Source organism: Mytilus californianus, unplaced genomic scaffold (genome assembly GCF_021869535.1).
Source record: "Mytilus californianus isolate M0D057914Y unplaced genomic scaffold, xbMytCali1.0.p SCAF_2, whole genome shotgun sequence".
Taxonomy (NCBI): domain Eukaryota; kingdom Metazoa; phylum Mollusca; class Bivalvia; order Mytilida; family Mytilidae; genus Mytilus; species Mytilus californianus.
This window is the reverse complement of record NW_026262668.1, coordinates 41,840,807-41,868,444: the sequence shown is the minus strand read 5'-3', so window position 1 is coordinate 41,868,444 and position 27,638 is coordinate 41,840,807. Positions and strand designations below refer to the sequence as shown.

General features: G+C 37.4%; 1 protein-coding gene across 1 annotated transcript in view; it reads left to right on the top strand.

Annotated features, from left to right (window-relative positions):
- The first annotated feature begins 16,450 nt into the window (after positions 1 to 16,450).
- Positions 16,451 to 27,638, top strand: part of LOC127729845 (SH3 domain-binding protein 5-like) — a 228,754-nt gene continuing 217,566 nt past the window's right edge. The window contains exon 1 of the mRNA XM_052237765.1: positions 16,451 to 16,597. Within this exon, the coding sequence (XP_052093725.1) occupies positions 16,520 to 16,597 (78 nt within the window). The 5' untranslated portion in view covers positions 16,451 to 16,519. The remainder of the gene's footprint in view (positions 16,598 to 27,638) is intronic.

Here is a 27,638-nt window from a genome sequence, read left to right as displayed (position 1 = left end):
TTACCTGGACCAAAAGACCCAGCCGGGTAAAGTTACGGATCGTCTACAATTGAGGTCCAAAGTTGGGGTAAGGTGACCCTATCACCTCCCAACTTTAATTCATAAAAAAGTCCCTACGGCAAAGCTTTTGTCCACACTAGGTACAAATGATACGCAATTGCCAAAGGTTGCCAGGACCAAAAGATCCAGTTGGGTAAAGTTACGGATCGTCTTCAATTGAAGTCCAAAGTTGGGGTAGGGTGACCCTTCCAACTCCCAACTGTAATTCATAAAAAAGTCCCTACGGCAAAGATTTTGTCCACACTAGGTACAAATGATAGGCAATTGCTTAAGGTTGCCTGGACCAAAAGATCCAGTTGGGTAAAGTTACGGATCGTCTTCAATTGAAGTCCAAAGTTGGGGTAGGGTGACCCTTCCAACTCCCAACTGTAATTCATAAAAAAGTCCCTACGGCAAAGATTTTGTCCACACTAGGTACAAATGATAGGCAATTGCTTAAGGTTGCCTGGACCAAAAGACCCAGCTGGGTAAAGTTACGGATCGTCTACAATTGAGGTCCAAAGTTGGGGTAGGGTGACCCTACCACCTTCCAACTTTAATTCATAAAAAAGTCCCTACGGCAAAGCTTTTGTCAACACTAGGTACAAATGATAGGCAATTGCTTAAAGATGCCTGGACTAAAAGACCCAGCTGGGTAAAGTTACGGATCGTCTACAATTGAGGTCCAAAGTTGGGGAAGGGTGACCCTACCACCTCCCAACTTTAATTCATAAAAAAGTCCCTACGGCAAAACTTTTGTCCACACTAGGTACAAATGATAGACAATTGACTAAGGTTGCCTGGACCAAAAGATCAAGCTGGGTAAAGTTACGGATCGTTTACAATTGAGGTCCAAAGTTGGGGAAGGGTGACCCTACCACCTTCCAACTTTAATTCATAAAAAAGTCCCTACGGCAAAGCTTTTGTCCACACTAGGTACAAATGATAGGCAATTGCTTAAGGTTGCCAGGACCAAAATACCCAGCTGGGTAAAGTTACGGATCGTCTTCAATTGAGGTCCAAAGTTAGGGTAAGGTGACCCTACCCACCTCCCAACTTTAATTCATAAAAAAGTCCCTACGGCAAAGCTTTTGTCCACACTAGGTACAAATGATAGGCAATTGCTTAAAGATGCCTGGACCAAAAGACCCAGCTGGATAAAGATACGGATGGTCTACAATTGAGGTCCAAAGTTTGGGTAGGGTGACCCTACCACCTCCCAACTTAAATTCATAAAAAAGTCCATACGGCAAAGCTTTTGTCCACACATGGTACAAATGATAGGCAATTGCCTAAGGTTGCCTGGACTAAAAGACCCAGCTGGGTGAAGTTACGGATCGTCTACAATTGAGGTCCAAAGTTGGGGAAGGGTGACCCTACCAGCTCCCAACTTTAATTCATAAAAAAGTCCCAACGGCAACTTGAAGCTTTTGTCCACACTAGATACAAATGATAGGCAATTGACTAAGGTTTCCTGGACCAAAAGACCCAGCTAGGTAAAGGTACGGATCGTCTACAATTAAGGTCCAAAGTTGGGGAAGGGTGACCCTACCAGCTCCCAACTTTAATTCATAAAAAAGTCCCAACGGCAACTTGAAGCTTTTGTCCACACTAGATACAAATGATAGGCAATTGACTAAGGTTTCCTGGACCAAAAGACCCAGCTAGGTAAAGGTACGGATCGTCTACAATTAAGGTCCAAAGTTGGGGTAGGGTGACCCTACCACATCCCAACTTTAATTTATAAAAAAGTCCCTACGGCAAAGCTTTTGTCCACACTAGGTACAAATGATAGGCAATTGCCTAAAGTTACCTGGACCAAAAGACCCAGCCGGGTAAAGTTACGGATCGTCTACAATTGAGGTCCAAAGTTGGGGTAAGGTGACCCTATCACCTCCCAACTTTAATTCATAAAAAAGTCCCTACGGCAAAGCTTTTGTCCACACTAGGTACAAATGATACGCAATTGCCTAAGGTTGCCAGGACCAAAAGATCCAGTTGGGTAAAGTTACGGATCGTCTTCAATTGAAGTCCAAAGTTGGGGTAGGGTGACCCTTCCAACTCCCAACTGTAATTCATAAAAAAGTCCCTACGGCAAAGATTTTGTCCGCACTAGGTACAAATGATAGGCAATTGCTTAAGGTTGCCTGGACCAAAAGATCCAGTTGGGTAAAGTTACGGATCGTCTTCAATTGAAGTCCAAAGTTGGGGTAGGGTGACCCTTCCAACTCCCAACTGTAATTCATAAAAAAGTCCCTACGGCAAAGATTTTGTCCACACTAGGTACAAATGATAGGCAATTGCTTAAGGTTGCCTGGACCAAAAGACCCAGCTGGGTAAAGTTACGGATCGTCTTCAATTGAGGTCCAAAGTTGGGGTAAGGTGACCCTACCCACCTCCCAACTGTAATTCATAAAAAAGTCCCTACGGCAAAGATTTTGTCCACACTAGGTACAAATGATAGGCAATTGCCTAAGGTTGCCAGGACCAAAATACCCAGCTGGGTAAAGTTACGGATCGTCTTCAATTGAGGTCCAAAGTTGGGGCAAGGTGACCCTACCCACCTCCCAACTTTAATTCATAAAAAAGTCCCTACGGCAAAGCTTTTGTCCACACTAGGTACAAATGATAGGCAATTGCTTAAAGATTCCTGGACCAAAAGACCCAGCTGGATAAAGATACGGATGGTCTACAATTGAGGTCCAAAGTTTGGGTAGGGTGACCCTACCACCTCCCAACTTAAATTCATAAAAAAGTCCATACGGCAAAGCTTTTGTCCACACATGGTACAAATGATAGGCAATTGCCTAAGGTTGCCTGGACTAAAAGACCCAGCTGGGTGAAGTTACGGATCGTCTACAATTGAGGTCCAAAGTTGGGGAAGGGTGACCCTACCAGCTCCCAACTTTAATTCATAAAAAAGTCCCAACGGCAACTTGAAGCTTTTGTCCACACTAGATACAAATGATAGGCAATTGACTAAGGTTTCCTGGACCAAAAGACCCAGCTAGGTAAAGGTACGGATCGTCTACAATTAAGGTCCAAAGTTGGGGTAGGGTGACCCTACCACATCCCAACTTTAATTTATAAAAAAGTCCCTACGGCAAAGCTTTTGTCCACACTAGGTACAAATGATAGGCAATTGCCTAAAAATACCTGGACCAAAAGACCCAGCCGGGTAAAGTTACGGATCGTCTACAATTGAGGTCCAAAGTTGGGGTAAGGTGACCCTATCACCTCCCATCTTTAATTCATAAAAAAGTCCCTACGGCAAAGCTTTTGTCCACACTAGGTACAAATGATACGCAATTGCCTAAGGTTGCCAGGACCAAAAGATCCAGTTGGGTAAAGTTACGGATCGTCTTCAATTGAAGTCCAAAGTTGGGGTAGGGTGACCCTTCCAACTCCCAACTGTAATTCATAAAAAAGTCCCTACGGCAAAGATTTTGTCCACACTAGGTACAAATGATAGGCAATTGCTTAAGGTTGCCTGGACCAAAAGATCCAGTTGGGTAAAGTTACGGATCGTCTTCAATTGAAGTCCAAAGTTGGGGTAGGGTGTTCCTTCCAACTCCCAACTGTAATTCATAAAAAAGTCCCTACGGCAAAGATTTTGTCCACACTAGGTACAAATGATAGGCAATTGCTTAAGGTTGCCTGGACCATAAGACCCAGCTGGGTAAAGTTACGGATCGTCTACAATTGAGGTCCGAAGTTGGGGTAGGGTGACCCTACCACCTTCCAACTTTAATTCATAAAAAAGTCCCTACGGCAAAGCTTTTGTCAACACTAGGTACAAATGATAGGCAATTGCTTAAAGATGCCTGGACTAAAAGACCCAGCTGGGTAAAGTTACGGATCGTCTACAATTGAGGTCCAAAGTTGGGGAAGGGTGACCCTACCACCTCCCAACTTTAATTCATAAAAAAGTCCCTACGGCAAAGCTTTTGTCCACACTAGGTACAAATGATAGACAATTGACTAAGGTTGCCTGGACCAAAAGATCAAGCTGGGTAAAGTTACGGATCGTTTACAATTGAGGTCCAAAGTTGGGGAAGGGTGACCCTACCACCTTCCAACTTTAATTCATAAAAAAGTCCCTACGGCAAAGCTTTTGTCCACACTAGGTACAAATGATAGGCAATTGCTTAAGGTTGCCAGGACCAAAATACCCAGCTGGGTAAAGTTACGGATCGTCTCGAATAGAGGTCCAAAGTTGGGGTAGGGTGACCCTACCACCTCCCAACTTTAATTTATAAAAAAGTCCCTACGGCAAAGCTTTTGTCCACACTAGGTACAAATGAAAGGCAATTGCTTAAGGTTGCCTGGACCAAAAGACCAAGCTGGGTAAAGGTACGGATCGTCTTTAATTGAGTTCCAAAGTTGGGGTAGGGTGACCCTACCACATCCCAACTTTAATTTATAAAAATGTCCCTACGGCAAAGCTTTTGTCCACACTAGGTACAATTGATAGGCAATTGCCTAAGGTTACCTGGACCAAAAGACACAGCTGAGTAAAGTTACGGATCGTCTAGAATTGAGGTCCAAAGTTGGGGTAAGGTGACCCTACCACCTCCCAACTTTAATTCATAAAAAAGTCCCTACGGCAAAGCTTTTGTCCACACTAGGTACAAATGATAGGCAATTGCCTAAGGTTGCCTGGACGAAAAGATCCAGCTGGGTAAAGTTACGGATCGTCTTCAATTGAGGTCCAAAGTTGGGGTAGGGTGACCCTACCACCTCCCAACTTAAATTCATAAAAAAGTCCCTACTGCAAAGCTTTTGTCCACACTAGGTACAATGATAGGCAATTGCCTAAGGTTGCCTGGACCAAAAGACCCAGCTGGATAAAGTTACGGATCGTCTACAATTGAGGTCCAAAGTTGGGGTAAGGTGACCCTACCACCTCCCAACTTAAATTCATAAAAAAAGTCCCTACTGCAAAGCTTTTGTCCACACTAGGTACAAATGATAGGCAATTGCCTAAGGTTGCCTGGACCAAAAGACCCAGCTGGATAAAGTTACGGATCGTCTACAATTGAGGTCCAAAGTTGGGATAGGGTGACCCTACCACCTCCCAACTTTTTTTTTTTAACACATATAAACGTTTTATTCCTAAATATTTCCTGTATATAATTACCTTAGTTGTCCAGGTAAAAGACTAAGGGTCCCTGTTTACAAAATGAGCCATCTATCCAGGGGTAATAGAAGGTAAAAAATGTAGTCCACTTTTTACCTTGTATTTACAATTAGTTTCAAAAATGCATTCACATGATGTTAGAAGCATCTAACTCTATACCTTAACTTTAACATAGTAAGTAATTAATAAGATATCCATACAAAACATGTGCATTGAACGCAACACACATGAGGCTAACATTTTTATATCATTTTTATATATATGTATATATTGCTAAGATCTATAGTCTTATATAATAAACCATAAAAAAATTCGTTTAAAGCTTTTATTATATTTTTTTGTCTAAATTTTCATTATCACTGACTTCAATTTTGTCTTATTGATGATGTCTATACCTTTTTAATTGAAGAACAAATTTCAAATTAATTTGAAGTTATATTTCCAAATACTATAAATATCTTGTGGTGCTATAGGCGTTTTGTTGTATTTGATTGAATTCCTGATTTTCCATAGAGTCCATTTAGAATATGTATTAATTGTGTTTAGAAAATTGTCATATTTGAATATTCCTGTGTTTATTCCTAATATCATGTCCTTTTCAACAATAGGAGTATTTATTCCTATGTTTGATTGGATAAGTATTTCTTGAAGCTTGTTTACAATTAACTTTGATGTACTACAACTAAAAAATAAGTGTTGCAGGGTTTCTATGTTGTTGTCATTTTGACAAATATAGCAGTTTCCATTTGAGAGTTTCATTTTTTGTAATCTACATTCAGTATAAAGAATATTGTGCATTGATCTCCACTGAAATTCTTTTACTTTATTTTCAATTATCATTTGTTTTAATCCCGACCACAAATTTTCCCAAAGTAAATTGTTTCCAAATATTTCCTCCCACTTAATTTGACATTTTGGAGATACATCTTTATTTAATAGCATACGAATATTTTTGAGTTTTAACTTTGACGGTTTTATTATTTGTTTGTTTAAGTTCATAATCTCGAGGTCATTTGATATCTTTAATTTTATTTCATTATGCAAATTCTGGTTTCCGCAAGATTTCAAAATTTGCACGAAATCTTTAGGAATTGCCTGTTTAATTCTAGAAAATTCGGAAATACAATTTCTCCGATCAATGAGCTTCCTATAAATTTCATTGCAGCTGATAAAATCGGTATTTTCTGAATTCCAAATGTCCTTGATTGTTTTGATATCGCTTTTTAAAAATGAAGGGTATAACAATGATTTATTTTTGAACAAAATAGAAGAGTTCCCAAATATTCTCGTATTTAAAACATCTCTTTTATTGAATGGTATATCACTATTTTGTATGAAACCTGACCAAGTATTTATAATTTTCTGATAAAATTGTGGTAGTTGGTATATATCTAAACCATTTAAATTTGAACATTTACATACAAAAAAGGTATCATTATTTTTTTCATCAAATTTCCGTAGCCAATACTTACCAATCGCATTCCAGCTTTCCAATGGTTCCTGCAGTAAGCGATATAAAAGTTTTATTTGTTTACTTTTTATGAACATATCTATACTTACCATACCCATCCCCCTTTTATTTCATGCAAGCAGCAGACATTTCTGTCTACCTGGTTAACTTTTCCGTCCCATATAAATTTCCAAATTATATTATTTAGCTCTTTAGTATATTTGTCCGGAATTCCTCGTATTTCAATCTCATATGAACAGAGAGAAAGTATCATATTTTTAACTATAAGTGTTTTACCTGTAAATGTAAGCTTCCTACTTTTCCATACGTGTATACAATTTTTAACTTTATCAATTATATTTCTCCATATATCATCGTCATCTATTTCATAACCATGGCACACTCCTAATGTTTTAACATTACTTTTGATCCATTTGATTTTATTAAATTTTGGTCTTTTTCTTTTAGAAGCCCCTAAAAGTAAGCCTTTTGTTTTGTCATAATTTATTCTAGAGCCCGAAGCTTTTTCATATAAGGACAAATCTTGAATGAGTTTTCTATAGATTTTTTCGTTCTTATTAAATACCTGGGTGTCATCTGCAAACATACATAATTTATTTTCTATAAAGTCCCCCCCCCCCCCTCTCCTGGTAATTTAAAACCTTCTATTTCAATGTTACCCCTAATCGCACATGCCATGGGTTCAGCCTGTATGATATACAAAAGAGGCGCTATTGGACATCCTTGCCTAGCTGAGCGAGTAATCGAAAAGTATCGTGATACAAATCCATTGGTTTTAATACACGAAGTAGCATTATATAATAACATTTTGATCCACGCTCTAAATTTACCCCCAAATTCAAAATTCTCCAAAATAAAATCTATCCATTCCCATTCAACCCTACCAAACGCTTTTTGTTGATCTAAAAATAAAATTATTCCTTCTTCATCTTCATTGTCAATATATTCTATAATGTCCTGAATCATTCGGTTAGCCTCGCTTATATTTCTACCTTTAACAAATCCTTTCTGATCTGTATGAATAATTTTTGGTAATACTATTTTTAGCCTTTCAGATAAAATCTTTGCAATAATTTTATAATCACAATTTAGTAAAGTAAGCGGCCTCCAATTTTTTATATTTTCCCTTTCTCCTCCTTTATGTAGTAAGGATAAGACCCCCTTATGTTGAGAATTACTCAATACATTATCATTAAAGATTTCCTGTAGTAAAGTAAAGAAATCGTCTTTTATTATGTTCCAGTATAAAATATAAAATTCTGATATTATACTACCTTCGCCAGGTGATTTGTTCTGTTTAAGTAATTTAAGTACTTTTTCTACTTCGCAGATATTTATATCTCTATCTAACATTTCTTTGTCCTCTATACTTACCTTATCTATTATGAACTGACAGAGTTTTTTGCCCGCTGCCTTCCGTGGCAAAAAGTTTAGTGTAAATTCTTATTTGTTCATTCAAGATATAATCAATGTCACATTTATACTCACCGTTTTCTGTTTTTACAACTTGCCATAATTTGTTCTGCCCATTTTTCTTAAACCTCCCAACTTAAATTCATAAAAAAGTCCCTACGGCAAAGCTTTTGTCCACACTAGGTACAAATGATAGGCAATTGCTTAAGGTTGCCTGGACCAAAAGACCCAGCTGGATAGAGTTACGGATCGTCTACAATTGAGGTCCAAAGTTGGGGTAAGGTGACCCTACCACCTCCAAACTAAAATTCATAAAAAGTCCCTACGGCAAAGCTTTTGTCCACACTAGGTACAAATGATAGGCAATTGCCGCAGGTTGCCTCGACAAAAAGACCCAGCTGGGTAAAGTTACGGATCGTCTACAATTGAGGTCCAAAGTTGGGGAAGGGTGACCCTACCACCTCCCAACTTTAGTTATTAAAAAAGTCCCTTCGGCAAAGCTTTTGTCCACACTAGGTACAAATGATAGGCAAGTGCCTAACGTTTCCTGGACCAAAAGACCCAGCTGGGTAAAGTTACGGATCGTCTACAATTGAGGTCCAAAGTTGGGGTAGGGTGACCCTACCACCTCCCAACTTTAATTCATAAAAAAGTCCCTACGGCAAAGCTTTTGTCCACACTAGGTACAAATGATAGGCAATTGCTTAAGGTTGCCTGGACCAAAAGACCCAGCTGGGTAAAGTTACGGATCGTCTACAATTGAGGTCCAAAGTTGGGGAAGGGTGACCCTACCACCTCCCAACTTTAATTATTAAAAAAGTCCCTACGGCAAAGCTTTTGTCCACACTAGGTACAAATGATAGCAATTGCCTAAGGTTTCCTGGACCAAAAGACAAAGCTGGGTAAAGTTACGGATCGTCTACAATTGAGGTCAAAAGTTGGGGTAGGGTGACACTACCACCTCCCAACTTCAATTCATAAAAAAGTCCCTACGGCAAAACTTTTGTCCACATTAGGTACAAATGATAAGCAATTGCTTAAGGTTGCCTGGACCAAAAGACCAAGCTGGGTAAAGTTACGGATCGTCTACAATTGAGGTTCAAAGATGGGGTAGGGTGACCCTACCACCTCCCAACTTTAATTCATAAAAAAAGTCCCTACGGCAAAGCTTCTGTCCACACTAGGTACAAATGATAGGCAATTGCTCAAGGTTGCCTGGACCAAAAGATCCAGCTGGGTAAAGTTACGGATCGTTTTCAATTGAGGTCCAAAGTTGGGGTAGGGTGACCCTACCACCTCCAAATTTTAATTCATAAAAAAGTCCCTACGGCAAAGCTTTTGTCCACACAAGGTACAAATGATAGGCAATTGCCTACGGTTGCCTGGACCAAAAGACCCTGCTGGGTAAAGATACGGATCGTCTACAATTGAGGTCCAAATTTAGGGTAGGGTGACCCTACCACCTCCCAACTTTAATTCATAAAAAAGTCCCTACGGCAAAGCTTTTGTCCACACTAGGTACAAATGATAGGCAATTGCCTACGGTTGCCTGGACCAAAAGATCCAGCTGGGTAAAGTTACGGATCGTCTTCAATTGAGGTCCAAAGTTGGGGTAGGGTGACCCTACCACCTCCCAACTTTAATTCATAAAAAAAGTTGCGCACCCATACATTGATACATTAAATAGTTCTCATGCCTTTAACAAAAAGAAGAACGTTCTCCGCTTTTGCAAAAAGAAAACAATTTACTCAAACGGCTTTGTTTTCAAAGGTAAACATTTAAATAGGTTATACATTGTCTATACGTTTATCCTACAAAAATTGTTAATTTAGGATCTTTTGACAGGATGCCTTGTGTTTACACTTTAGATTATTTAACAAAATATAGAAAATTATCTGCAGAAACCAACAAAATATAAACAGTCAACTGACGACAATAACTAATAAGTAGATCTTATCGAGCGGATCATTTTTGAAGAAAGATGTTTGTAAAAGTAAACGGATGATGACGGCGGACGACTACGGACTACAAACGACAGACGCCAAATATTGTAAAAAGCTCACACTGACCCTTTAGGCAAGGTTAGCTATAATTGTTGATGCATACTGATTAATACACAATATTTCATGTTCAAAATACAACTTTCCATTAATCTGGACTAATAACCCCGCATCTTATATTGACTGAGTATTCTAGTTACTGAAATACATTTTATTAAAGAAGCTGATAATATGTATTTGATCTTTTTTCTAGTATGGTACTGTAGATTCATGGGATATATTTTTTCTTTGATTTCAAGGAAAAAGGTGAACCATGAATATAAATTTGGAGTAGGGGCATTAAGGCCCGGTTTTGAAAACTATTCCAAATTGGCACATAATGTTTGGAATTGCATAGAGGCAAGAAATATAAATAAAAAACATCCGATTATTTATCTGATGACGTCATAATTACGTCATAATATCAAACGTTTCACGAAAACGATAAAAAATACAGAATTAAATTATTCTGTTTTATGGTCTCTGTTCATATTGAATACAACGAAACTGCTACTGATTACCGTAAATGCTGCTGTACTGACCGCATCAATACATACCCCGCTATTATAGGAAATACTCACTTCATCTAATCAATTCTATGGAAGATATTCATTTCCCTGTGTTTATATCTAGTAATTTTGAAGGATTCGACTCGTCACATTAATTGGAGGATATTCAGTGCGAATTTATGGAAATTCATATACATGCACAATTCAAATGCATCATTGTTGTATTAAAAGTTATCATGTTGGACATTTTTAAATACACTGCACTATCAGTTCTGGTATCATTTTTCAGATGTGTTTACAATTAATTCATGTGAAATAACCTGAAAATTAGTTTGAATCCATGGATTCACTTTTTTGCTTGATTAGCGTCACTCTGTCATACGCTATCAAGCAATAAAGACTATTTTTTTATTGAATCCTTGGTTTTGACTATTTTCAGGCCTGTCAAAGACAATTGTGTCAGCTCTCTTTAAGAAGCACGCAGCACCTGAAATTTAGCTCACCACATAGTTCATCATCCTGCTTGCTCTACCCACCCATCAATTACATAGAAAAGTTAGTTGTGTCAACTATTCGTATATGTTTAATTCCATAAATAAGTATGTATGTTCTATTATTAATTATTATCTATGTGCTAATTTTTCTGTAATCCCGTAATTGAATTTGTCACTCATTTAGAGAAATATTTGTCAAGTCTATTCAAGTTATTTTTGGTTTGTTATAAAAACTGTTTTATTATTACGGTGTGGCAGATTGGATTTAGTGTTACACTGTGCAGTTCCAACTCTGTACAATTGTATTCCATGCTGAACTTATTAAATTATACATCGCGCAAACCAGAGTCATCTTTTGTTGCAAGTGTTAGTCCCAGAGTTAGAGGCGGTACAGACTAGTCGTATTGTTTATTGTGTGTGTGTGGTTCCAGGCCAACACATTATCCAGTCACAAGATACACCCAATTTCTATTTGTGACATTGCCTTAATTCGCTCGGAACATACAGATATAAAATGACCTCACTCACTCAGGGGTCTTACAATGATGGCAACTCTTTTTAAAAGCGGGGCATAATGACCTTGACTTACAAGACTTACCACAGCCTTTACAGGGTTCATTCTGTTTATTAGTATGATTTGGTCTGCTGTAACTGTTCTGTGGTTGCATGTTTGGCTGAGGGTATTGCACTGCTTGTGGATACTGAACTGATTGCTGCTGTACTGGTTGATACATATATGGCGGTGGCATCTGAAAAGGCTGTTGATATGGATTTAAACACATTTGTTAATTATAAGCACTTGAATTAGTTATGTCTTGCTTATTTTGTGGCAGTGTTGTAATAGCTGCAACAGATTGAAAATGATTTGCCAATCTTTCTGACATAGTGTTCTCCAGTGACGATATTGCTTTATGGATTGTATCTTCAACTGAAGTGTTGTTTGTTTTTCTCATATTGACTGTCATTTCGGCGGTGACAGCTTTTTTTAAGTAAGTCAGTCATAGAAATTGGATTTTGAGGAATAACTATTTGCTGAATTTGTTCTTTCATACCCCTATAAGTTAATTTAATCAGATATTTGTCTACAACACTTCTATCTTTGTTGTAACTTAATGCCCTATGTATGTATTCAGTGACAGATTCATGTTCTAATTGTCCAAGATTTGTCAAACCTACATCGTCTTCTTCTAACGCTCTAAATCTGTTTAAAAAAAATGACCTAATGAATTATGAGCTGAAATGTCTAACAAGTGCCACCACTGATTAGCAATACCATCTAAGTAGAATGGAAAGCACAATATTTCTTCCCATTCTTCATATCTCTGAAGGGTTATAAAAGATATAAATGTGGTCCACCACTGTGCAGCATCCATGTTTCCATTGAAATGAGTCATATTGACATGTACCTTACTTCTACCCTGGTTATTTGATTGGTGCTGAACTGAAGGTTGAGTTGGTGCCGCAGCATGAATTTGTGGTGGTATGGTAACAGCTGGTTGAAGTGCCTGAATGTGCTGAGCTGGAGCTTGTTGTTGCTCTGGTATCTGTTGAGCCTGCTCTGGAGCTGGTTGAGGCTCAATTGGTGCTGGAGCTTGGTGCTCATGGTTGGCAAATGGACCTGTACCACTTCCTCGGGTAAAATCTGTATCAAGGGTGCCTCTCCATTGTTGGCATTCATTGAATGTGGCATGTTTGCAGATCTCAGCCAATAGCTCACATCACTTCTGTGCTGACATGAATTATCATTGATATGGTCATATTTATAAATTAACTGTTTACAAAACTTTTGAATTTTTGAAATACTAAGGCTTTTCTACCTCAGGAATAGATTACCTTAGCTGTATTTGGCAAAACTTTTAGGAATTTTGGTCCTCAATGCTCTTCAACTTCGTACTTTATTTGGCCTTTTTAACTTTTTTGGATTCGTGCGTCACTGATGAGTCTTTTGTAGACGAAACGCGCGTCTGGCGTAAATACAAAATTTAATCCTGGTATCTATGATGAGTTTATATATATAACCGGGATTTTTGGGTCGTCCACCAGTTGACACAACTAACTTTTCTATGTAATTGATGGGTGGGTAGAGCAAGCAGGGTGATGAACTATGTGGTGAGCTAAATTTCAGGTGCTGCGTGCTTCTTAAAGAGAGCTGACACAATTGTCTTTGGCAGGCCTGAAAATAGTCAAAACCAAGGATTCAATAAAAAAAGAGTCTTTACCGCTTGATAGCGTATGGCAGAGTGACGCTAATCAAGCAAAAAAAGTGAATCCATGAATTTAAACTAATTTTCAGGTTTTCAGCCAATCAAAATTTATTTTACAAAATTTTTCTTGTAAAAGTGGCAGATTATTGTACCACGTGCAAAACCACTCATTGTCAATGTGACTATTTCTATTTCCTTCTTTATTAACTAAACTTGTCAAAAGACGTCTAATTACATAAAGTATTTATTTGTTAACCCCTACAAAAGAACTAATGGACATTACATAATTTAATCTACCGCCTTGTTTTTTCATAGACGAGATAATACATACAAGATAACTTGAAAATAATCTTTTCTTTGTTTAGCAGATTTACACCTTATATTTCTGTTTAAGATAGATAATAAAGTGAAAGAAAACTTGTGAACCAAACTTCCAAATATTTTAAGCCAAATATAAAATTAAATTTCCAAAATGTCCAAACTATTGAACATAAAAATAAGAATATTCCCTATAAAAATCTAAAGGAAATTTAATGCAATTTCTATTTGTGACACTAGTTACCTTTGTCGTAAGGAATTTTTTACGGATTAAAGTTTGGAGAGGGAAGGTTCTCCATACCTCAACTTTGGAACTCAGTTGCAGAAAGTCCGTAAATTTACCCACCTGGGCCATCTGGTCCAGGCTACTTTAAGGCATTGCCTATCATTTTTTTCTAGTTTGGACAAAATCTTGACCGTAGGGAATTTTTTACGAATTAAAGTTGGGAGGTGGTAGGTTCTCCATATCCAAACTTTCAAACTCATTTGTAGAAGTTTCGTAACTTTACCCACCTAGGTCTTTGGGTCCAGGCAACCTTAGGCCATTGCCTATCATTTGTTTCTAGTGTGGACAAAAGCTTTGTCGTAGGGAATTTTTTACGTATTAAAGTTGGGAGGGGGTAGAATCTCCATACCCAAACTTTGGACCTCAGTTGTAGCAGTTTCGTAACTTTACCCACCTGGGCCTTTGGGTCCAGGTAACCTTAGGCCATTGCCTATCATTTGTTTCTAGTGTGGACAAAAGCTTTGTCATAAGGAATTTTTTTTACGAATTAAAGTTGGGAGATGGTAGGGTCTCCACACCCAAACTTTGGACCTCAGTTGTAGAAAATCCGTAACTTTACCCACCTGGGTCTTTGGGTGCAGGCAACCTTAGGCCATTGTCTATCATTTGTACCAAGTGTGGACAAAAGCTTTGTCGTAAGGAATTTTTTTTACGAATTAAAGTTGGGAGATAGTAGGTTTTCCATATCCAAACTATTGACCTCAGTTGTAGAAGTTTCGTAACTTTACCCACCTGGGTCTTTGGCTCCAGGCAACCGTAGGCCATTGCCTATCATTTTTTTCTAGTATGGACAAAAGCTTTGTCGTAGGGAATTGTTTACGTATTAAAGTTGGAGGGGGTAGGATCTCCATACCCAAACTTTGGACCACAGTTGTAGAAGTTTCGTAACTTTACCCACCTGGATCTTTGGGTGCAGGCAACCTTAGGCCATTGTCTATCATTTGTACCAAGTGTATACAAAAGCTTTGCCGTAGGGAATTTTCAACGAATTAAAATTGGAAGGGGGTAGGGGTCAATACCCGAACTTTGGGCTTCAGTTTTAGAAGTTCCTTAACTTTACCCACCCGGGTTCTTTTGGTTCAGACAACCTTAGGCCATTGCCTATCATTTGTGATTATTTGAAAAGTTGTAATAATCTTGGATTCGTTAAATTTTGACGTTTAGATTAACAAACATCGTTCATCAATTCATTTCTCGTTCTATTTGTGTGTCACTCTTACACTTATCACTCTGCCTAACGAAATAAAATAAATAAATTATCAGTTTAACGACATACTTTTGAATAATTTAAAAAAGTTACTAGTTCTTTGACAAAAGAAGAAAACTGCGTATAGTTATCAGCTTTTATTTCAACTGAAAATCTGATAAAAAATACTTGACGTTCCAAATTAAATCTGTTTTTTTCTTTTCTTTTTAAACGCATATATAAGCTAGAAGATTTAATTCTATCGTTACACTAGTTTAGTATATTGTTTCAATATAATAAAGACGACAAACCTATATCTAATTAGAGAACACTAAAAAGAGAAAGGATTAGCTAAAAGGAATTTTTAAACTTTTAAACAAAAGTTGTATTAAATAAACAAATACCTAATCAATTTTGTATTTGTGAAAATGAATTGCATTTCGTCTTCCTACTGGAAATGATTGTCATCAGATTTCAAAGGACGTTTCATGATATTACAAGTCTTCGGTTTTCAGGCATGATCAGGTTGGCGCGTTTTCTTATTGTTCGCATGCTTATTGTTCGCTAGCTGGATGCATCTTATTGTTTGCTGGCTTATTGTTCGCTAGCTTGAGTCTGGTGTGTACAGATCGTATGAAAATTGTAAAACAATGCATGTCCAGTTCTACAAAGAACTGTAAAACTGGGCATGCTCAGTTCTACAAAATCATGTTACAAAACATAACTCCCTGAACGTAAAAAGGTGAACCCGACTTCCTCTTTTCGATTAGATTATTGCCAATTTTTAGGATTTTTTCCAAAAACACTCTATCAGGGACAGAAATGTAAAATGCTTTAAAACGATCAATCTTTTATCTTTTTGTGGAATTTATGCTGATGCAAATTAAAGATCCAAAATGTATTACACATTTAGCACCTACCATAATCTTCCATTTGTGAAATTTGTCTTTAGTTGAAACGTTTACAAATTTGTCGATGCTTCATACTATAATTTGGGTTCAAACATGTAACACGCAAAAAAAACCATAAATTATGCACCTACATTTAACTTTTAAAGGCCATAGAAACAGAAGTAAATAATTCAAATATAGTAACTTGGCCATTTTTACCTTCTTTAATAAAGAGTTCCATTTTTTGGTGTTAAATTTCAACGTCTTGATACCAGTCTGTGGAATAATAAGACAAGGTAGTGACTTCGTTACAACATTTGATCGAACAAAGAATACAACTCTTCAGCAAGTGGCTCTCACATTCCTAACTAAAATTTACTATTTGACAAATCAAATTAAATAAGGAAATGTTTAACCTTTTTAGTACTTTACATTTAACCCACTTTAAATACAGACGTGATTGTATCAGGTGATATTATTTACTTAACTTAAACACATGTTGCCATATCGATGTATATTTCACTTGAAATATGTTAAATAGTGAAAATACCTGTCTTTGTGACATTGATGAAGAAGATTTGGATTCTGAACTCGAACCTGAAATTAAGGTAGGGAAATTTCTGTCAAAACTTGATAAACAGATGGAACTATTTACTGATAACTAGGATAACCATATTAACGTACACCTTCTATTTTTAAAATACAAATAGAACTAATAGGTCGGTTATATAATGCCGACATTTTCAATGATTAATATTGTCAATATCGAATCGTCATGATCTAGTCTTGCTAGAAAGCTAAGGTCTTATTCAAGTTCTAAATTTTTCAAAGAAAAACAATACTAGTAACAAATTATCCTTATGTGGACCCCGAAAAACGCCCCCTTGGGGTGTACTTAAACTAATCATAGCTACAGATCTGTACATCAACCTTTATTTGACTAATACACTTCATATACCAGTGAACCAAGATAACGATTAAATGTATTGACAGAGATTTTCTAGTACTGATGATTGACGTTTAGGAACATTTAGGCTGTAAATAAAAAATTCCAACACCCGAATTGAAAGGAATGGAAGAGTCTTGTACTTGTAGTCGTAAATAGTAGTACATCTAAATTATTTGTAATAAGAGGCAGGAGAACTGTTGACGAACGAAGTCCTTATATATTACTTTCGTGATAACCCAGTTTATAATCAGGCACGGATCCATGATTTGGTGCTATTTTTTTTTTTGGGGGGGGGGGGGGGGGTATGGGGGGCTGTTCCGAGGGTTCCTGAGAATTAGGAGCAAGAGGACCATTTTTTGTCTGTAATTTTACCTCTAACTTACATTTTCCCCCAAGCGCGCCCGGTAATCGGGTATTCAGATTTTGGAGAAATCGTATGCTTTACTAATTTGACATCATCCGGTAAGATAACGATATTGGATTCACTAGTCAAAATATTATGATAGTGTTATATATTGTTTTTATATGAATTTTCTATGTATTAATTTGTCTCTATAAGATCGTATTATAGCGTAATGGAGGCAAACGAGGCAAATGCCTCACTTTTGAAATGACGATCATTGACAAACTTGAGAAACTTTTTTTTTTCTGCAAAATTTGTTATTTGAAATTATTAATAAGTGAGAGAGGCGCATAGAGGACATACATAATGTGATCGGATTAAACATGTCTGCGAGTGCTCAACCCTCCCCTAACCCGGGACCTGTGGTCCAAATCCCTCCATCACCTCATTAACAATTAAATTACGATACTACTAGAAACACTACTATATACAGTGGTCATGATGGTGCTACCAAGTCCTGTCGGTTGAACTATTGGAACGAAGTGTACACTGTACATGGGATGTGAGGCGAACGGTCGAAGCATAAAATTTAAAAAATGCTTCTGCTAGATATTAGTCCTTTAAACAAGTATATAAGTCCTTTCACAAGTATTTAAGTCCTTTCACAAGTATTTAAGTCCTTTATGTGACGGAATAATACACGCCATGAACCATAGGTTGTACCAGGCTCCCAGCCCAGTTGTGGACACCTTAATTCCTGCTGGAGCAGAAGGCGGTAGCTGATGCCATCAATCTCCAATGCAGGATACATACTGGCCTGGTTATGCTTGCCACAGGCTGTATACGAAACCAGGCTGATGTAGGCCAACCCATTTCCCGACAAACGGTCCTGAGAACAGGAATGTCCTCCCCAGTCTGGTGGTATCCACTTGGCACTCTAGCCTGTTTCCTCAAGATGTTTAGCAAGTCATAATATGTGGCGTCTTCACAACGGGTGAGCCACTGTACCAGAACGATGATTATCTGTCATCGGTATTGATGATACCCACGGTGCCTCATCAGGTTAGCTTCTTGTCGGACATCAAACATGAATTTCAGGTGCTCTCCTAAGACGTGACGGCGCACATTGCGGGTCACCACTGGGCATCCCCTCACTGGACAGTGTTGGTCCCTCTGACTTGTCAACCAGGGGCGCTCAGAAGTACGGTTCCTAGGACAAATGTACCAATTGGGTTCAGCCTGTGCCCCCGCCCCAGCTTGGGTTGAAACTTCTTGTAAGCTAACAGCCCTTGGTTCTGCCAGTTTGGCATCTGGTTTAGTTTCCTCTTTTGCCAGCGTGGATTCTGTACCCTGTGGGTCTGCCTGAGGCACTTCCTCACCCACCTGCTCCTCTGGTTCTAGGGACGACACTAGAACGAACCCGGATCCCCGTCCGGCGCCCGACCGGTAACAGTAAGGTTTGGCCCCTCGCTCCTCTACCCAGCATGGGTTGATCAAGGACTACCCTCTTCTGATTGTTATTAGTGTTCCACCACTCTTTTAACTTCTTCTCCTTCTACTGGCCACACTTTGGCTTGGTCAGAGTCTGTGGATTCTTTCTGACATACTGGAAAGACAAAAGGAGAAGGTTATTAGTGGTTGGCCTTATTGTACATTTACTTCTCCCCCTGTATCTGTTGGGGGAAGTGGTCTATTAATGAGTTTACATTTTGAGCAGATGTATTTTTCTATCTGTTCTGCCTCTTCGACAGATAATCATATACAAGTTGTAGGTGAAACCATTCTTTACACTGGTCACATTGCACCATTGTTTCACCTATATCAAGGCCCCTCACAAACAACATTGTTTTGCCTTAGTCTTTACTCTTGGGGCAAGGAAATCTGTACCTTGGGTAAACTGTTCATGGCAGGTCTGCAGCCATGCAGGAATATTCCTGTCCTTGCATAGCTTCAGCCTGTCATGATTTGTGTTGAATACCACTCTTTGAAGCTTAACCTTGTACACATAGGGAATGATTTTACCTATAATCATACCAGGCCCCTTCCACGGTGAGCTCAATGTTTTGCTCTTACCCTTTATCTGCGCTGTATCTAAAACATACACGCGGTCACCGGCCGCGTATTTGCCGTTCTAATACTTGAAGGTCATAAGCTTTCTTCATTTTAGCCTGGCTTGTTTTTAAGGTGTTCCTTGCTATCTCATGAGCACTCTTAATAGATTTTACAAGGCCTATAAGTATACTCCTCAGTCCCAGTGTACTTGGGTTCCTCAGTTTTACCAAATATCAAATCAGCTGGCTGAATTGTCTCCCGGCCCAACATTAACTAGTTTGGGGTGTAACCAGTACTCCTGTTTACACTAGCTCTCAAAGCCCCTGCTAACTGAGCAAATTTTTATCCCAGGTTTCCTGCTGTTGGTCCACAAAACATCTCACAGCATCCATTAGACTGCGGTTCTGGCGTTCTACCTGGCCATTAGCTGAAGGTCTATAAGGTGTAGTCCTGGCTTTATGTATCTGCAGGAGATCACAAACTGCTTTAAACATTTAACTCTCGAAATTTCGACCTTGGTCTGAGAAAATTTCAAACGGATATTCAAATCTGGAGAAAAACTCGTTGATAGCCGCCTGTGCTATACACATTTTGTAAACTGGTCTACCAACATCAAGATATTCTCGTGTCCATTCTTTGTCTTATTTATCCTTGTTAATCCAGTAACTCTTGACAGCTGGAGAAGCTGAAAACAATGTGTTCTGTGTTGGCTCTACTTTGTCTTTTAACCAATTTAGTAAAAATAGCAGATCAGGGTCTTCTGACTGTTTAGTCTTGATTTAATTGGTTATGAAACCTAAGAAATTTATACCCTCTGACGGTGTTATGCTAGTAGCTGCTAAGAGGCAAGAATTTTCATCACTAACGATAATCTGAGCTGTTGTTGGTGAACATATCAATTCAATATGTGTCGAAAACCATGTGTCAACTACTTCCTTCTGATTCAGAATAGGTGCAAAGACCGTGAGGTCGAGGTTGCAGTACACATCAGGTAAAACAGGGACAACTTCAAGTTCAATAGTATCTGGAGCTTGGGGTGGAGCCAAGGTCTCAGGTGTTGTTGTTGAAAACAGGTGTAACATGGCGGTAGACTTATTTGTAAGTGGCTTCTGTCCGTTTCGTGTATTAGCCAAAGGTATAACTTCGTCTATTGCTGTAAGCAATCTGGTCCAATTTCGGTGGGTACGTTGGCAATAGGCAAACCCTCCACAAGGTAACTGTTTTAGTTTTACAATCGGCCTGTAGTGTATACACTCTGGCAACGAGTCTGATGGTCTAGACAAGGCGTCTACGTTCGCATGTAGACGGCCTTGTTTTATGATCATATCATATTGGCTAAGCTCTTCTAGCCATCTGGCTAATTGTCCTTGTGACTCCTTGAAATTGATATGCCTAGTAAGACTACTATGGTCAGTTCTCACTACTATAAACTCTTTGTCTAGTAAATAGTGGCGAAAAAGCCATGTGAACCATACTTATCACGGCCAATAATTACTTCCGTGTAGTGCAGTATTTTTTCTACTCAGGTGTCATGATAAAACTACCATATGCTATGGTTCTTTTTCTCCATTTTAGACTTGTATAAGCTCAGCTCCAATAGCATTCTGGGATGCATATGTGTCCAAAATGAACATATCTGGTGTATTGGGTAAGGCTAGCACTGGAGCTACTAGTAATGTGTGCTTCAAGGTGGCTCCAAAAGGTTTTTTTTCCCTGTGACTTCATACAGAGGTGCTGAAATGTTTGCATAGTCTTTAATGAAGGAACGGTGATAGTTCACAAATGAATGTTCTGTTATTACTTGACAGATCGAAGTGGCACATTTGCGTATTACAGCGTATTAAGTGGCACAAATTTGACACATAAAAAGTATCATCACATAATTTAAATTTAGCATAGGTTGCCCAGAAGTTAAGAAAGAAATTTCAACTTCTTTGTTGCAAAAAATTGCCTCGACGAGTGACGAGCTCGGGTTTGAATGCTTCGTATTCTAATTCAGTGCATTTTATCAAAATAAATAAGAAGATGTGGTATGAGTGCCAGTGAGACAACTCTCAATCCAAGTCATATTGAATAAAAAGTTAACAACATTTATAACGTACAGCACGCTTTGGTTTCATTTGATATGACTTTTTGAATGAAACCGACTCGTTTCAGTTGAACAAAAAAGGAAAAAAAAAAATGCCCAAATATGGTAGTCACATGACTTCCATTGTTGTCTTTAGAAATGGGATCAAACCGGGGTCGACTTTCTGACTGATTACATTAAATTGACAGAGTGATATTTCCAAAAAAAAAAGTGAAAACAGAAATAATAGAACTGAACAGGAAAAAACAATGTTTCCTCTCCAAGGTGAAAAAAATCTAACAATTCGAATTCAATTGTCAAGTAATCAAATACTATATTTTTTTTAAATTAGAATCTAAAGCTATACGTTTATTCTCGAAACATTTCGTATGCTTGATATAAAATTGAGGAGTTGTGGTATGAATGCCACTGAGACAATTGTCCACCAGAGACCTTATGACGTAAATGTTGAGAAATTCGCCTAATTGACCGTTTCAGAATCTAAAGGACTATGGGTAATTTTATACACCTTATCGCTATTTGTCCGCCATTACTGGACATCACAAAAGTTCCCGTAAAATTTTGACGATATAATAGAAAATATCTGAAGCCACAATGGAAAAGTGATTGTTGTATGACGTCAAAAGTTCAAGCGGGACAGATTCTCGGGTCAAGCGGGATTAGCGATAAGGTGTATTGTTTGTACCCCCAAAATGAAAATAACGTCACGTCATTGGTTAGATTTTCATTGTTTAGGACTTCTTTAACCAATCACGACGTCTTGGTGTACATTTTTGAAAATATTACCCAGAATGCAGTAGATTCTGAACCGGCGAATTGCAGACACTTTTTCAAATCCGGCAGTTTGGATACCGTCGAGGCCAATTGCGGACATACTGGTGGTTGCATTTGACAGGAGAGGATAGAGGGATATCAAATGGTTTTCAGGTATCCTCTCTTGATTGGTAGATTGGAGACTCCTAAAACCCGCGTAAATGCCAAGTCGTGAAAATGCGGACAGGGGGAGTTAAAAAATCTTGTCGTCAAATTGTTATTTTCAAACAGTTTTTGCTATTCAAAACGCAGGTATGTTGTAAATATATAACATTACCTTTCATGAATACCCTTTCAGTGCATCTTAAAGCATGTTTGAGAATGGTTTTCTCACATGAACTGTGGAAAGGTGAGAAAAATAAGATTAAAAAAGTTCAGTTGATATCTTAGACCACGCCAATTATAAAATGATATAAGATGCAGAAACTTTTTTGTACTGACAAATTCCATCGTGATATTGTCTTCCAAGATGCATGCATGAATATATACGTGGTATAGTTGTGATAACTTTCAATTTCAAATCGTATGGCATTCATTTTGCAATGTGTTTTAATGTACTAATCACTTAAAAATCCGTAGTCCTAGAGCATAAGACGCCTTGAGGCGAGATTTTTATATTTGCACTTTCCGATACTTATAAGATAATTGTATGTATCCTCAGGTTTCTATGTACTCTTTGAAAAGCATGATTTTATTACTAACAAATTATAAACAAAATAAATGTACGCCAGTGGCCTCATTAAATTCAATTATCTAATATACAATAATTGCTATTAATAAACGGACCACTGGCGTTAAAACTAACAATACAAAGTAGAATGAATACAGAATATTTATTACTAATAATGCAAAAAATATATATATACAACATCATGTGTTTGTGGATTTTTGATAGGCCGCAGATAAAAATGTTTTGCCAGTTCAAGGGAGACAAACAACCCGATAGCCAATGGATTGAAAAGAGCATATCGGGGACCCTATGATGACATAAGTGTCAAAAATATCCTTCCTACGTGCAAGAATGGACTGGATGGAGAAACCCCCCCCCCCCCCCCCCCCCCTCTGTTTACACAAACCTCTGCAAAAACAAATCCCTCCGATATTTTATTTGCAAACAACCTGAATTACGTGTATTGCGGAGATGACATCTCCCCTCTGTTACCATAAGTGGAGGTGATTCCTCTCGATGGCAAGAGAGAACACTAGGAAATAATTTTATACCCTCCAACATAGAGCCGGTAGGATAGAGATATGTGCCACTGGGGGACAGTTCTAAGTCCGTTTGTTGTCTCCCTAAACGAGCAATAACTTTTCACCAAGGAATTCTGCTGTAGCGCTCTAATGCACCAGACGACCACATACCCCAATTTTTTTTTTATAGTTTCATCATTTATTCCGCGAATGTTCGCCGCTGTGGCGGCTTCAATTCTAAAAGAATGAGATTTCAAAAGGTTCGGGTTAGAAATGTTACAAAAATTTACGGATTTTCTTAACAAAGCTGACAGTTGATATTAGGTAAGCGATGACCCGTCAAAACGAAAAAATAAATGTTTACAACCTGACACCGCGGGACATGCGGATAAGTACTTTTTCATAGATAAGACTGGACAAATAGCTGCGTTATCTGTGTATTTATTTATGACGATGCACGTTGAATAACCTCTCTGATCTGTTTTACTTTTCTTAATGTTAATTTTGAGTTGATGATCTGACAAGGCCACATCCGACAGTTGAAATGCTACGGTACTAGAATCGCATTTATGTTTTCTTGTAACTCACTCACACGTAACATAGCGAAAAATGCTAGAATAAATGAAGATTTAAATAATAACGATTCAAAAGAAGATGTACAAATACTAGGAAGGGCATCTGTGATCTCTCGTAGTAATGATAATGGTATCGGGGCCCTGATGTCTATCTGTGGGTTTCTTATATGTAAACCTTCGAGCATTTTAGATATAATAAAATTCTTAGTAGTATCCTCTAAATTTGGTGACTTGTGCGAAAAGGATATACCACTTATATATGATCGAACGGTAGCTGCAGACAGATGCTTCAATGATAAATAAGTTATGAATTGTACTAACTGTTCAACCGGAACTGGCCATACTTTTTCCAATGCATATTGAATTTGGAATGAAGCAAGAACAGATCTAGCTCTTGAACATCTTTCATAAGAATATTTAATGTTCCAATTAAGGGCACTAAATGGCAGCATGGCATTCACACACGCAAAACAATACACTATGATTTCGTAAAACATTTTCACATTGAAATGAAATATTGAATATTCAAATAAATATAAACCTACATATATATTTCTTTATCTCAAATAAATCATGTACATATTTGATCAGGAAGGACCAGAATCATAAAATCAGTGATATTTCCAACTTTCTAGAGTGGGATTGAAATATAAAATAACTATATGATAAAAAATTAAAATCCACGAAACATCATTATTTTAGTAAAGGCATTAAAAGAATTGAGACAATTAAGTTTCCTCTTTTTTTATGTTTTTTCATTCACAAATAATTTTGTGACAACAAATGTACATTTGTTCATTATATAGAGTAAAAATCATTATTGAAAGATGATATATATGTAGAATTATGGGCAGCAGTCAAATAAATTGGAACAATGAATTTTCTCTGTTTTTTTCTTTTTTCGTCATTCCATTCATTTTTGATAGCACATGCTCATGTATATAAAAAAAATTGCTATTTTAAGGATAAGCAGTTTCAAAATCAGGGACAATCTATGTAGGCATGACTTCATTCTGTACATGAAGGTTCAATTTAAAATGCAATATATCTTGTTGTCATTTAAATGTTTATTTTGTCCATTTTTCTACATGCATGTATCAAATATCAAAGTCGGTAAAATTTGATGGACCCGAATTTCCGGAACGTTCGATTTGTATTATCCGGAAAATCGGGTCTGCCAAAATTTACCGACTTTTATATTTTATACTCTCCGGAAGTGACGTAATTTGGAAATTGTGGGAAACAATTTTGAAAACAAAATAAATTTTTGCCCACCTCAAATGGAATCGCATCTTATTTTATCATTTGGTTTGGATATTTCTGGAAATATTTTACATCAATAAGCACAAAAAAGGTAACACTTTGTAACTATGTAAAATTTATTAGCCGGCAATGAAGATTACATGCCAAAATTGGGTCTCAAAGTTCCCCCCAAAATTCTCTCTCAAAATCCAGACGTAAAAAATGGCATCAGCGTTATGACGTCGTAGGAAGGCGTCCCAGAAAAAAAATTAAAATAGCCTTGCAAGACGTCATAATTATTTGGACTAAACGAGGGCCTGAGTAATGCAAAGGAAAACCCAATTTAAAACCTGACAATAAAGACGATGCACTTGATAAAAGTGGATCATCACGTAAATATATTTCTAAATTCTCTACATTAACTGGGAAAAACCCAAGTGAAAATGTGTCGCTATGTTTTGGACATGTCAGTGCCGCTTGCAAAAGTAGACTGGGTGTTGACCTCTGTATGCTAAGCATGCATGTTTGAATCTGCAAGGGTTGAAGTTGCAACGCTTCTCTTTTGTGTTGTACGCATTACATGTTCTTGTTTGCTGAAAATTTTGCTGACCTGACGAAAGGAATAAAGGGGCTCAGTTTGGGTTATTATACCCACTTTATTATCATTACTTTGACCTTGATCTCGTATAGTTGTTGTAATGTAAAACGACCATAATTCTTGATTGGGGTCTTTGTGCTTTGCGGAATAAGTAAGTTCCCCAACCATAGGATTTGTTTGCCTCAAAACGAATATCTCTCATATACTTTAAAAGCTCCTGAGCCAAGAAACTCTGGTCATGTTTTTCAAGCAAAACACAATATAGGGTCAGGGGACGAAAAGGGGTGGTCTCCAGTAATTATAATGTCACAATAATAATTGTTATACACTGAGCTGAATAATTCCGCAGTATGCTGTTAAAATACAAAGTTTTGTTGCGATCGTCACAATATTTTTTGATGTATATAGTTAAACAGATGCTGCAATCAAGTTTTAGTATTACGAGTGAGAAGGTTCAATGTGCTTTACACATTTAAGAATTAAAAGCACGTGAAAATAATCATTCTAAACTAACAGAGGCGTTCCTTATGTGTGTCAGCATCAGTAAACACATTTGATTCATAATACTAACAAATTATAAACGAAAACAATGTACGCCAGTGGCCTCGTTAAATTCAATTATCTAATATACAATAATTGGTAATATTTTGCTAATTTTCTCGTATGGAAAGTCATTAAAAAATTCATTTTTTCAGCATGATTCAAATCTTAGAAATTTTCTTCAGGTTAAAGTTCACCAAAATGTTAATTCGACAGTCAATATATAGAACGCAGTCAAAGATGAAATGAGACTCAGTTTCGGTTTCTCGATTGTTACAAAATATGAGTTTACAGCAATAACTGTCCTTTCCTAGATTTAGATATTTCAGTTTTACGACATAAACTCTAAACAAAAATTTACGACAAAAGGGGTGATTTTTCTTTTCCTATTGTTAATTTTTCTTTTCTTGACAGCGATATTCCTTTGTATAAATATTGATTTTGTTATCAGTAAATTAAAAACATACTAATATTATTGTTATACACATATGCACTTTCACGATACTACAATCTGTCGATACCTATATTTTGGCATTGTACAAAGTCATGTTTTTCTCTGACTGTTAATGACGTCTTTACACTAAACCCATTGGATGTTGGATGCGTACTGATTGATATTTTAGTCTTAGATACATGATTTTTTTTTAATTAGTTGTTATTGGCTTTGAACTAGCTGTCAGTAATTGCGAGTACTCTCAGATCTGTACTTAGTGTCTTTTTGTTGTTAGGGATGTATAAATACCCTGCCATGTCCGGTCTGTATTTTTGTTATATGTTTTTCTGCTTTGTATCGATCTGATGAGTTATGCCCTTTTCAACTGATTTTTATATAGTTTGTTCTTATGTTGTGCTGTAACACCGCTGTCCTAGGTTAGGGGAGGTTTTTTGAGCGCTCACAAACATTTTTAACCCCGCCATTTTCTTTACGTGCCTGTCCTAAGTCAGGAGCCTGTAGTTCAGTTGTTGTCGTTGGTTCATGTATGTTATATTTGTTTTCGTAAATTGTTTTGTTATAAATTAGGCCGTTGGTTTTTTTTCAATTAAATTATTTCATATTCATAATGTCGGTGCTTTTATAACTGACTATACGGTATGGTTTTTTTTCTCATTGTGGAAGACCGTACGGTTGCCTTGAATTGCTTACATCCACTTCATTTACACTTTGGTGGATAGTTGTCTCATTGGCAATCATACCACATCTCCCTATTTTTATATTATCATTCCTACAGAGTTTCGTTTTAATACCTCCAACTTTCC